At 35.6% G+C, this 13,339-nt stretch overlaps 2 protein-coding genes across 2 annotated transcripts; one reads left to right on the top strand and one right to left on the bottom strand.

Moving 5' to 3' along the window:
- Positions 1–696: 696 nt before the first annotated feature.
- On the top strand, positions 697–3,564 carry APO4 (APO RNA-binding protein (DUF794)). Its single transcript, XM_068644087.1, has 3 exons — positions 697–897; positions 989–1,238; positions 2,263–3,564. The coding sequence occupies exons 2-3, from the start codon at positions 994–996 to the stop codon at positions 3,023–3,025; spliced, it is 1,008 nt and encodes a 335-aa protein (XP_068500188.1). The 5' UTR covers positions 697–897; positions 989–993; the 3' UTR covers positions 3,026–3,564.
- A 6,889-nt stretch (positions 3,565–10,453) lies between these two features.
- On the bottom strand, positions 10,454–11,203 carry LOC137834364 (Ubiquitin-like superfamily protein). The gene has a single exon (XM_068642420.1). It carries the CDS (start codon positions 11,201–11,203, stop codon positions 10,454–10,456), a length of 750 nt encoding a protein of 249 aa, XP_068498521.1.
- Between the last annotated feature and the right edge of the window lie 2,136 nt (positions 11,204–13,339).

The raw sequence follows: 13,339 nt of genomic DNA, 5'->3' as shown, positions 1-13,339 counted from the left end.
TCAATAACTTAATTATATATGTTTTTAGTTTAAGATCTAATTAAAAAAAGATATTTCAGGCCTATTAACTAATTTATTTTTTTAATTAAAATCAATATTTATTTCGACAATCATTAATGGTTTTAGTTACGAAAATAAAGTTACTATTATTGGGTTAATGTTAACTTTGACATAAAAAAAATAACACTTTCCTTAATTATATTAAGTCTATATTTTTCTTTAACAAATTTCTTTAATTTAAAAAAAATAATTTATGTCTCATATTATACTAAGTTAAGAGTAAATTAATTTACATTATCTAATAATAATAAGATATTAACAAAAACATGCGTCAAAGTATATGTGTATTCTAATTTGTATTATATTAAAATAATTGTAATTTTTTTAAAAATATATAATTTATAAAACTGTTATTAAAAATATTGAAATAATATTTAAGTGCTTGTTATTTTCAAATAGAAAATTATTTAATTAATTTAAAGTAGAGAAAAGATTTTCAATTATTTAAAGAAAGAAATTATTTTTATTTAGTAAAAAGTAAATTTTTATAGTTAAAAGATAACATAAAAAAATTATAAAAAATATCTTTTATACGATAGTATAAATTACATAATATAAAATTAATTTGTGTTTTACTTTTTATTACTATTTTTAACATATTCGTGTTTAAAAAGTATTTTTTGCCAAGATCAAAATAGAGATGTTTTTTAGTTTTATTCTCAAATGTTGTGTCGCCTACAAAACATTTGCTACGTTCAAATCTTACCACTGATCCGCAACACGGCTACTCCATCTTCTTCAATCCGCATACATCAATCGCAGAAAAAGAAGAAACGATCCAGAATACGTAATTGAACTGGGACTTTGATTCTTCGTAGCTCGTCTACGTCGTACGAGGTAGGTGTTAACTTCCACTGGATTTTGTTGATGACGTCCAAGTGTTCGATGAAATGCCCGTCTGAAAAGAATTTGTGTTTTTCCATTGCAGGTTGAATGGAGGGTCTGAGAAAGATGGCGCGGTGCGGTTTCGTGTTCTCCGGTAAACTTCGGCGGTTGTACGGCACGAAAGTGGACCTGAGAAAGCTGCGGCCGATGATTCTGAAGAGAATCGATAAACGGGCACAGGGTTACCCGGTTCGCGCAATGGTTCCGGTTGCCAACGAGGTTCTCCAAGCCAGGAATGTTCTCATCCATGGCATTTCTACCCTCCTTGACTTCCTTCCTCTCACGGCTTGCAAGTGAGTCAATTATTCTTTTTTTTTTTTTTGGAGTGGGTTGTGAATGCATTTTGATTTACACTAGTGATGCACATTTTTATTGAGTATAATTTTGATATGTAAAGATAGTAGTCGACTTGAGCATGTTACCTCTCCTAAGGAGTACCTATGTCTGTAGCAAAAAAAATGATCTTAAATGACTTTTAAAGTATTTTTACGAGACACGGGACCTCCTGTCAACATTTGATGACATTTTAAAAAGTCTTTACACTATTAGTGTATTTTAAATAAATTCCTTTTTCTTATTTAGTGCTGATCTGATCTGATACTAGTAGAATATTTCCAATTTGTTGGTTTTATATTAGAGCTTAATTTGAATTTGAGTGTTACAAATCAGACAAAAAAAGAAGAACATTAAGCAGTTTCTTTGGTTCTTAAATGTGATTATGGTTATTTTTTAATTTGGCACTCGTGCTTTATTGTAACTCCATGACTTTACTTTCTTATAATGACAAAAACGAGGTGAGTGAATTTCAAAACTATTGAATATTTATAGGGATCAAGTTGAAAGCTTTTGTCGTATAAATTTGATATTGAAAATGGATGTTAACAACAAGGACCATGCAACTCGATTTTATTTTAGTTCTAGTATTCGGGACTGTTACTCTAAATTTGATGTGGGTGCTTTTGCATTAGGCAGCTTCTTCTGCACTGATATGTCATCAAATAAATTTGTAATCTTGTTCATACAATCATTGATTAACACAGGACTTGTTTTTATCCTTTTTTTTGTTGGTTTAAATATCCATTGAAATAGTAAAATGATGGAATAAAACGCTGAGGTTTTCTTGGTAAAAGAACTGAAGATTCATAACATTAGCTCGCTATAATATATGTGAACAAACAATTGTATTTTTTCTGGTGGTTATAAATGATAAATGCTGTCAGTAACGACGTCTTGGTTGTTTCTACTTAAAATGATAAAGTTGTTATTGTAAGTCTTTTGTGCAGTCGTATTCTTATCTCTTATATAATTTATTTGTAGATTCTGTCCAGAGATATATATTGGTGAGCAGGGACATTTAATTCAGACTTGCTGGGGTTACAAGCATCGTGCCAAAAACCGGGTTCATGAGTGGATCAAAGGTGGTTTGAATGATATACTTGTCCCTGTTGAAACATTTCACCTGAACTACATGTTCCAAAGTGTTATTAGGCACAATGAAAGGTTTGACTTTGATCGCATTCCGGCTGTTGTTGAGCTGTGCTGGCAAGCAGGGGCTGATCTCCAGGAGGAAAACCTTAATTCAAGTAGCTGGAACTTGGAGGCTGCCAGTGAAAGTGTGCCTGAATCCCAACATTTGTTACCAGACGATCTTGCCTCTACAGCTAATAAAACATTAACTGCTTGGGAGACTCTTAGGTCTGGGGTGGAGAAGTTGTTGTTGGTTTATCCAGTAAAAGTTTGTAAATATTGTTCTGAGGTTCATGTTGGGCCATCTGGCCATAAAGCTAGGCTCTGTGGGGTTTTCAAGTATGAGGGTTGGAAAGGAGCTCACTTTTGGATGAAAGCTAATGTGGATAACTTAGTGCCCCCAAAGATGGTATGGAGACGAAGGCCTCAAGATCCTCCTGTACTTGTGAATGAAAGGAAAGACTTTTATGGGCGTGTTCCAGCTGTATTGGATCTGTGCTCAAGAGCTGGTGCCGTTGTGCCTAAAAAGTATAATTGTATGATGAAGTTGCAAGGTTTGTCTGGTCCTGCCAATAATATTTTTTTTGGGATCACTAGAGAACCAAACTTTTGAAAGCAACAGTAAGTTGAATTGTAGGTCAGGTCGGACTCAGGGCCTGGGTCAGTGACAGTTTAGGGCGAAATCTGACATGTCATTACTTCCAGCTGCAATTTTTTTCCATAAGTTCAAGGTTGTCTAGCATATCTGATTATGAATCCATGTGCCTCTTCTTATCTTGCTGTAATCTTCTGCTGCATGTAGCAAGCTAGAAATTTGGTTCCTATATCTCGTATCACCCAAAATATTTCTGCAGAGAAAATCAAAATCTCTACATATATGATGTGGCAGGACTTATTGGACCGGCTCCTCAGGTGGAAGCAAAAGATATTTTCGTGTCCTACTTCTCCATCAAAGATCCCAGTTATTTATCTCGTTTGACTAATTTTGTCCTTTGAGTAATCACAAGTCCATAATAATTCATCCGGGAAATATTGCATTGTGTAAATGTTTGTAACAAGTACATTGCTGTAAAAATTTGAAAGGGCTGTGTAAAACTGAAATTTCTCATTTCTCGAGATACTTTCCTAACAAAAGCGTTTATTTCCTGTTTACTATCAACTATCTACTAGTTTAGTTATTGTTTATGACTTCTGGTCGAAATCGAGGAATAAGATTGTAATAAAATACATATACATGTCTAACAAACAATATTGAAATCTTTTTGGATGATTTTTTCATCGATAGATATAACTGTACATTTTTTTTTGCGGATGACATCTTTCCATAATGGATGTGATAGTTGGAGATTTTGTATTAACTAGAAATAAAAACATTTGATAATATATAAGTTGGTGTAAACATTACTTTATGAGAGTCAGTGTTGTAAGATATCAGGTAAATTTAAAGTCCACTTCTTATTTTAACAATGTTAATGAACTTGAAGCTGAAACATTAACTTTAGAAAGAGAGAGTGGGTGACACTTGTCCCTTTATCTTCTATTATTGAAGGTTTGTTTATAGGTTCAAATATGTTTAAACATCGAAGGTCAATTGTAACTCATCTAGTTTTCCCTCTTATTATATACTTTTTTTATGATTAAGCAACCAAAATCAAAACAGCTAATATCTCGAATATGATAATCCTAGTAATGTCAATAGACTTAGTGGTGAAATATTAACACTAGAAAGACCAATAACAATCTGTTAGGCTTTTGCTACTGCTGGTGCGTTAGGGTTTTGAGAAAGGGGCACCGTTTGAGTTGCTTCAGGATTAGGGTTTGTATTGCGTGGAGTGCTAGCATTGGGCTCGAGGCGTGGGGAAGCTGCACCATCTGTGAGTGGGACACGTGGCACACTACTGTTGGCTCCGTCAGGAAGCGTGTTCAGGCAATTAAGAGGCGTGGGAAGGGTTTGCTGGTGCACGTGGGGCTCGAGGCGTGGGGAAACTGCACCGCTTGTGAGTGGGACACGTGGCGCACTGCTGTTGATTCTATCAGAACGCGTGTTGATGTGATTATGAGGCATGGAGATGGCCTGCTGGTGGGGCGCGTGAGCGTGAGGCTCAATGCTAGCTAAGTCCGTGTGATTTGTGAGTGTAACACATGGCGTGTTTTCATTGGTTTCCTGGTACGGTGAGTTCAGAGCGTTCTGATTTGGGTTGGGAGATGAGTTAAGTGGTGTTGGAAGTGCCAAGTTCTTGGATTTGGTAGAAAGACCCGAGTGTTCTTCCGCAGGTCCTTTGAAAGGTCTGAGCAGCGAAACGTGAAAAACTGGGTGGACTCGCGCCGACGATGGCAGTTGAAGCTCATATGCGACGGAGCCGATGCGGCATAAGACCTGGTATGGGCCTGAAAAACGCGGGCCAAGCTTTTGGTGTGTTCGTCGTTCCAATGAGTGTTGTCGGTAGGGTTGTAGGCGTACCCACACCCAGTCTCCTGGTTCAAAACTACGGTTTGTGCGATGACGATTAGCTTGGTCACACATGCGCTGGCGTGTGCGACGCAAGTGCTCCCCGAGGTCGTGGAGGATGATGGTGTGCTCTGATAGTGTCTCGTGGATGGAGGTTCCAGCGTTTGGGATGCTTAAGAAGTCAACTACTGTGGGTGGTTTTCGACCGTACAACGCATGGAACGGGGAGGTTCTTATAGCCGAATGGTACGTTGTATTATGCCAAAGTTCTGCCAAGTGAAGATATTTGTACCACTTGTTTGGTTGGTTTCCCACAAAACATCTCAGGTAGGCCTCTAAGCCGCGGTTCAGTACCTTTGTTTGACCGTCCGTTTGGGGATGGTATGATGAACTAAATTTTAACGTTGTTCCTTGTGCTTTGAACAGGTGCTTCCAGAATGTGCTAACAAACAAGGGGTCGCGATCTGAAACGATGGTTTTTGGTAGTCCATGGAGGCGACAAATTTCTACTGAGAAACGCTTGGCTAGTTGTTGGGCCGTGAAGTGTGTGGGCAAAGCGATGAAGTGCGCATATTTTGTGAGTCTGTCGCACATGACCCAAATGACCGAGTGTCCGGCTGAGACTGGAAGGTGAGTAATAAAATCCATTGATATATCCTCCCATAATTGTTTTGGAATTGGTAATGGTTGCAGTAAACCCTGAGTTTTGGTTGGCATATATTTATTTTTTTGGCTTATATTTATTTTTTTGGCATATGGAGCATTGTTGGACAAAACGATGGACGTCTTTAGTCCATTTCGGCCAGTAGAATGAAGCGGCTATGCGTTTGAGGGTTGGTTTGATGCTGGAATGGCCGCCATAAGGGGAAGCATGAAACTCTGTCATAATGCGCTGACGGAAATCAGTTGATGCTGGCACGAATATTTGATGGCGAAAAAAGAGTAAACTGTGGCTAGTGGAGAACAGGTCTGGCTGTTGTTGACTGCTTGTGCAAGCGTGGACCACTTCCTGGCCTTTTGTGGTGGCAAAAAAGTTTGGAGTTCTTGAATAAGTTGCGGGATTGGGGACGACACTGCAAGCAGTATGAGAGTGGAATCCTGACCTTGCCTTGAAAGAGCATCAACCACGACATTTTCCTTCCCAGGTTGGTAAATAATTTGAAAATCATATCCCTGCAATTTATCAGTCCATTTCTGTTGTTCTGGGGTTTGAATGGTTTGGGAGAGGAGTGTGTTTAGGCTCTTTTGATCTGTTATGATTCTGAAATGTTGTCCTATGAGGTATTGACGCCATTTTTTTACTGATTCTGTTATGGCATACATCTCCTGAACATATACGGAGGAAGCTTGGAGCTTGGGATTCATCTTTTTGCTGAAAAAAGCCAGTGGTTGTCCTGATTGGCTAAGGACGGCTCCTATGACAACTGCTGAGGCATCTGTTTCGAGCACAAAGGCAGCTTAAAATCTGGAAGGTGTAGTGTAGGCATTGTCTTCATCTGTAATTTTAATTTTTTGAATGCTTGTTGCGCGAGCTCAGTCCATGTAAATTTGTGGTGTTGTAATAAGTCGGTGAGAGGAGCGGCGAGAGTGGCGTAGTGATTTATGAATTTCCTGTAAAATCCAATGAGGCCGAGGAAACCCCGTAATTCCGTGAGTGATCGTGGTTGAGGCCAATCGTGTATGGCTTTGACCTTCTCTGGGTCTGGTTGGACTCCCTGAGCAGAAATAATGTGACCCAAGTAACTAACTTCCGCGGTTGCGAAACTGCATTTGGAAAGCTTGGCAAAAAATTGTTGAGTGTGTAGCACTTCCAATATAGTTTGTAGGTGAGCAATATGGTCCTGCAAACTTGGACTATAAATCAAAATATCATAAAAAAAACTAAGACAAACCGGCGGAGGTATGGTCTGAGAAGATCATTCATTGCTGCCTAAAAAGTAGAAGGAGCGTTAGTTAAACCAAATGGCATGACTAAGAATTCATAGTGGCCATCTATAGTGCGGAACGCTGTTTTGTGAGTGTCTTCTGGGAGAAGCAGTATTTGGTGGTACCCTGAGTGTAGGTCTATTTTAGTAAAAACAGTAGTTGAGCCTAACTCATCGAGCAGTTCATCAATTGTGGGAATGGGAAAGTGGTCACGAATGGTGGCTGCATTTAAGGCTCTGTAATCCACACAGAAACGCCATGTTCCATCTTTTTTTTATTAAGAGCACCGATGAAGAGAATGGGCTTGTACTGGGTTGAATAATGCCCTCTTGCAACATTTCTGAGATCAATGTTGTAATAACTTACTTGTGGTGATGTGGGTAGCGGTATGGTTTCACTTTGATTGGTGGGGTATTAGATAACAGGGGAATATGGTGCTCATGTGGTCTCTGTGGAGGTAACCCTCTAGGTTTTTGAAAGATACATTGGTATTCCTGAAGAAGGGATTTGATGGGTGAGGGTAGGTGGGATAAAGGGGATGCAGGATTATCAATGGTAGTGGCTAAGGTTGTATGGGAGCGGTGTTGGGTGTCCACCGATAGAAGGTGTAAAGAGGAAATAGAGTTATTGGATAGATAGTGGCAAAATTGGTGATAAGTGGTAGCTGATGGGTTGGGTGAGTGGGTGGCTTGCAACGTAATATGTTGGTTGTTATGGGTAAACTCTACGCTGGGGATTGAGAAATCTGCTTGGATGGACCCTAGCGTGCTCAACCATTCCACGCCCAAAACAACATCCGCACCTTCAATGGGAAGAAGGTGAAAGGGAATAGTGAAGGTAAAGTTCTGGAGAGATATGCCCACCAATGGACAAATACCCTGACACTTAATGAACGCATTTCCAACCATTACCGAGAGGGGTGGGTTAGGGGATATGGCTAAGTTTAAATGGTGGGCAATACATGGTTGAAGAATGTTCTGGGAGCTTCCCGAGTCAATAAGGACGGTAACAGGGAGGTGATGAATTAAACCTGTGAATTTAAGGGTTTTTGGGGAAATAGTACCAGATAGGACTTGAGGTGAAAGGTGGAAGTGAATAGTGTTGGTGTGGTCATGTGTGGGGGAAATCTCCTCCTTGGGTTCAGCTAGGAGTTATGGGTCATCTAAAAGGAAGCTTCAAAGCCCTTGTGAAGGATTGTCAATCTGTGAGTAGGTGGTTATTGTGTAGCCATTTAAACCATGAGAGAGTGTCTCCCTGCATATGAAATTCCACCATAGGAATGCGTTGGTCCAGGGGGATTTGATAGAAGGAGAAATATTGGTCTGCTTGAAAAAGTCAATCCAGTGGATTTGTACCATCAAAGAAGGATAGGTTGAGTGTTGGTGGTCGTATGGAAGGGGTGGTGGATGGTTGCTGGTTTGAGTGATTGGAATGAGGGCTACTTTGCTGGTTCATGTGTGGAATTTTAGTCTCCGTTTGAGTCAAGAGAGCAACCTGATCCAGGATGGACGTGAAGGTAGAGTGAAGGTGGTCATTCTGAGCCTCTAAGGTAGATTGTATGCTAGTGTTTTCTGCCAGTTGGCTTTGGATGTCGGTGAGATTTGTTTGGATGTTGGCTAATGCCTCGTTCAGATCTTTTGATGGAGGTTGGGGGGCCATGGTAGGAACAATGAAAGTACCAAATTGTTAGGCTTTTGCTACTGCTATTCTAAAACTAAGGTTTACCAAAAACTTCTCTGCCTTCTTTCATATTACTTAGTCCCCTATAAGGGTAAAAAAGGGTCATGAGCCTTACAAAACCTTTCAATAATAAAAAACATAATAATAATAAAATGACAGACATTTCCTAAAGACACATGAGTTTATCCTATTATAAAGTTTTTCATCCAATTGGGTTGTCTTTTTGGTCTTGTGCTTGTGTATGGGCCCAGTCTAACACAATCACGGTAAGTGAATGGAAAAAAATGTTGTTAATGCTTTTTTCCATTTTATTCTATATTGTACTTTATTTATTTTTATTATAAAGTAATTTTTAACATATCAATAAAATTAATTAATTCAGTTAAATTTGTTAAAAAAATGTTATTAATGTATCAAATTTCTTCTCATTAGTAATTACTTTTAAAATTATCTTGTTATCCATTAAGAAAAAAACTTATGATAAATCTAATATTTCATAAAAATTATAAAATGCAAAATAAATTTACCATTGATTTCTTCTAACATTTGTCTTGTACTAAGGATCAAAGGAGTATTTGTTTTGCTTTTCAAAAATAATTTGTTTTTATAGTTTAGATTACACATCTCATTTAGCCTAGATTTATCCCATCATTCAGTTCCTATTAATCAGTTGCCATTTGCCAGTTTTTATTGTACACTGATGTTTGCAATTCTAAGATTGGTTTGGTAATAAGTTTAATGAAGGTAAAAGAAAAGAAACTTTGTAATTGGACTTCTATCTACCCATTTTTATGTGAAATGACAAAAATATCTTTAAATAAAAGATAATGTGGATAAAAATACATTCTAGAATTTTCTTTTCACAATACTTTTCTAGATTTTGATTTTTGGAACACTTTCCTAAATTTTAGAATTCTTTTTCTAGAATACGTTTTTAGATTTTGTTTCTTGGAAAATGACATTATTAGAAAAATGAGATTTTAATTTTCAAATTTTATTTCATAATTTTATTTCCAGAACACGATAATTTATTTTGAATTATTTTTTCATAATAAAAATTTTTAGTTCTGGATTTTCATTTTTAAAATAAAAGACATTTTGGAAACTTAAAAGTGTATAAAGTGCATATTCAGAAAAATTGGGTGTAGGAAGAATTTGACGAATGATTAATGCATGTTATTTTGGAAGAATAATGATATACAAATATGAACTCAAGAGATCGCCAAAACGTGTATGAGAATTCTGATAATAAAAAATAAAATAATACTAATGTTTGTTTCATTTCATCTCGACGAAATATTATGTGTTAAATTTAACTATTTTATCTTGATATTTATTCTTCTTAATTATAGTGGTTGCATCTGAACATACGAGAAATTTTTTTATTTTGTCTTCATTCTGATTTTCTTTATTTTGTCCTCAAAGATATTTTTCGTAGAAGAGAAGCCTAAATTGTTAAAAATGGTAGCAGCCACTTCAGATTGGCCGCTCATTATTCGTTTATTTCGTCATTTTGTACTCAATTTAATGGCAGAGATTCCCACAAAATTCAGTGATTCTCCTTAACAAATAATAAACAAGCAAAGCCAACCAATATTGCACTTCAAGCTCTACTATTCTGAGGTTGTCTGTGTTAGCTATTATCATTCATTTAATCAATTTTAAAAGAAAATTTGAATTCTAAAGTTGTAAAAATCTGATTAAACATTTATTAAATAATGACTTTTCTCTGATGTTTTTTCTTTCAATATGATCACTGATGCTACTTATGCTATCTGTTGCTGTTGCTGTTAGTTAACCAAGTGAATGTGATTTATGTAAATTGGTGAAAGTAGCAAACGGTATCAAGAAATGACAGATTCTTTCAAAAGACATAACAAGCACACTAAGTAAAATAATGTTGTTTAGTCTTTTAACTCTGATGCATGAAACTGATAATGTAAAAAAAGTTTCAACACTTTATAGTTAGTATACCTAGGATTATGTTCATGCATATCCACTACTGCTAACTGTCCCCTTAAACACATAGAGACAGTCTCCATTTTCAACTCCATGCCACCTGAGGCTACAACTATCACGCATGATCCTCTGCCTGTGTATAAACAAATAGTCATCAGCAGGCAGAATCTTTCTGCTTATCAGTAACTGCTTCAAGTCATTCACTGTGTTTGCATCCCTCATCTCCAATGGAATGGTGGCTGCATTAAGCAAGCTAGAGGAAGTTTGTACCACCAAGCTTAACTTCCTTGTGGGAGGTTCATCTCTTGATCGATTCATGGTCTTGAGGAACACAACAATTTCAGAAAATTCCCGAATGCTATATTCACTTAAGGTTCTAAAATCTTCATCCAGTTCAGTCCCTGAAAAGTAGAGTGTCATTCTTTTGATGGGGGTGCTATCAAGAATGTGAATTTTTTCCTTCAAGCTGCGAACAGTGTCAGTTCTGTCCACCTCAATGTTGAGCTTTTTAGCTGAAAATTTCACTGTGATTTGCATTTTGTTAGGGTGTGGCTCTACTGGTTTGATGGTGAGGTCAATTTTTGTACCTTCAGTGACTATTGGATAATCATCCATGTCTAATCCATCAACTAGTTCCCACCCAGTAACTGAAAGGACTTGTGAAGCCACTGGAACCCCATGAAGTTGCTCTATTTTCCTCTTGATTGCTAGAACTGTTTCTTGGGCACCAACTTCAATGAAAAATTGGTTTGCTCTTGTGACAATAGCAACTCTCATTGTGGAGCCTGATGCTTTTGGGCAGGAAAAAGGGAAACGAGAGCAGAAAGTTAGAGCAGCTTTAATTTACACAAATAGTACGTCCAATGTGTCAGTAACAAACTATGAGGACAATTAAAATGATTGGTTAGCCTCATGAGATTCTGCATGCAAAAGGATGTAATTTGTTAAAAACATGTTAAAGATATGAGCATTCCACAACTTTACAGAATGTGGGGCTTAATCTCAATTCACGCAAAACACCTCTCTATATTCTCAGCTGTCTTTGAAACTGCATTCTCCCAAATTGACTAGTCACTCTGTAGTTATAAGGCACAAAGAAAACATCAGAATGAAGCAAGAAAAGCTAGAATTGAGTTTTATCACAAGTTTTCAATTTTAGAATCAGTTTGCCATTTTGGGATAAATACATGGCTGTAGAATTGTAGCATATATTGAGATTTTTGCACAAATTAGTATATTAATCAGCAATCATTCTGCTATAATTTAGGTGGTGTTCTTGTAGCATATTTTACAACTTAGAACTTCCAAGCAAGTAACAAATCCTAAATTCTGTACATTCTTCTCCTACTTATGCTTACACAGTTCAATTAAATGATTAGGGAACTTCAAGTCAATTTTCTTACCATCATGATAGTTGCTTAGGTCTCTCTCTGTTAGAAAAACACATTGTTCATATTTGAAATTTGTGTGCAGGATATTGAAACATAGAAGAAAATCACTTTGGTTTTATTGATTAGAAATACTAAATAAAGTACAAACTAAGTATTTATCCAACATATAAGACTAACTATGTTGGCTAACAAACTATCCAATATAATTGAATTAGTTGTAATTAACTTTAAGCTAACTAAAATATAACAAAATTAGTTCTAACTAACTATAAACTAAGTACAATGAGTTAATACTCTCTCAATACAACTTATATGTCTCTAATGCTCAACTTGAATTAAAGATAATGAAAGATAGGAGTTGTGACTAGTTTTGTTAGTAAGTTGTTAATCTTATTTGATTTGACTTGAATTTGATTTGATGGGAAATGTATAACTGGTTTTGAATTTATTATATCTCACGACGGAAAAAATCATAAATATTGTAGACTTGTTAATAACATGCCCAATAATGTTTTATTGGCGTAAATTTAAGACCATAAACAACTTGGAATTATATGAAAAAAGATTATGAAACACTCAACTCATAATGTTTTTTCATCTTGTAAAGCTAAAGAAAAAACTTTAAATATTTAACCTATAACTTTAGAGAATCTATCATTAAGTTCATAAGAGAAGAAAACAACATATATTATCTTATTGAACATTTTTAGAAAAATGTTGAATTCCTCCATAAACACGACTACACATAAATTTCAAATTGGTAAACGAGTTGAGTAACATGTAATAAAACTTGTGAATAACAAATCAATTTCTTTCTATCAGACCATTCTTCCTTACACTCTAAAACTACTTCATACACCTCCTGTTATACTAAAATAATAAAACTAACCTTTTAAAATCTTCACATTTTTCAAAAATATTATCTAAATTACAATAAAAGGCTTCCAGAAATATTTCAGAAAAAAATTGATTTCTAAATGAAGAATCTAGAATAAACTTTAAAATACATAATCCAAAATAATTACTTCATATTATTCGTTCCAAAATATTCCGTAAATTTATCATTACATAATCACATTTTCAAAAAATGCTTTTCCAGAATATATATATATATATATATATATATATATATATATATATATATATTATATCATATATTTTCACAAATCTCACATATTTCTTTTTGTCACCAATCCACTATCTTCCCTTCCCTTTTCTTCCTCTTTATTTTTGTGTCATTTTATTTTTATGTACAATTAGTATTTACATTTATGAAACATTATTTCTAGAAATACTATTATATAATGATGGGTTTATATGAAGTGTTCCAAAATAAATAATTTGAAATAGTTAAATACTAATTCTAGATATTACAATTCAGAATTTTTTTTGTTAGACTGAATAACACTTTTTGTAAAATGTAACAACATTGATAAGTTATTTTTATTATTTTATTATTTTATTACTTTAATGGAAAGGTGTCAAAAAGCAATCATGGGGTGGGGTGCATGAACCAATTTCT

Source organism: Phaseolus vulgaris, chromosome 5, assembly GCF_051622355.1.
Source record: "Phaseolus vulgaris cultivar YP4 chromosome 5, ASM5162235v1, whole genome shotgun sequence".
Lineage (NCBI taxonomy): Eukaryota > Viridiplantae > Streptophyta > Magnoliopsida > Fabales > Fabaceae > Phaseolus > Phaseolus vulgaris.
Note: the sequence above shows the minus strand (reverse complement) of the source record. Positions and strands in the feature narration are given on the sequence as shown.

Excerpts from the sequence above, each read along its gene's own strand:
- APO4 (XM_068644087.1), top strand. The coding sequence starts at position 994 with ATGGAGGGTCTGAGAAAGATGGCGCGGTGCGGTTTCGTGTTCTCCGGT. Across the intron at positions 1,239-2,262 it reads CTTCCTCTCACGGCTTGCAA|ATTCTGTCCAGAGATATATA; the intron begins GTGAGTCAATTA and ends ATTTATTTGTAG.
- LOC137834364 (XM_068642420.1), bottom strand. The coding sequence starts at position 11,203 with ATGAGAGTTGCTATTGTCACAAGAGCAAACCAATTTTTCATTGAAGTT.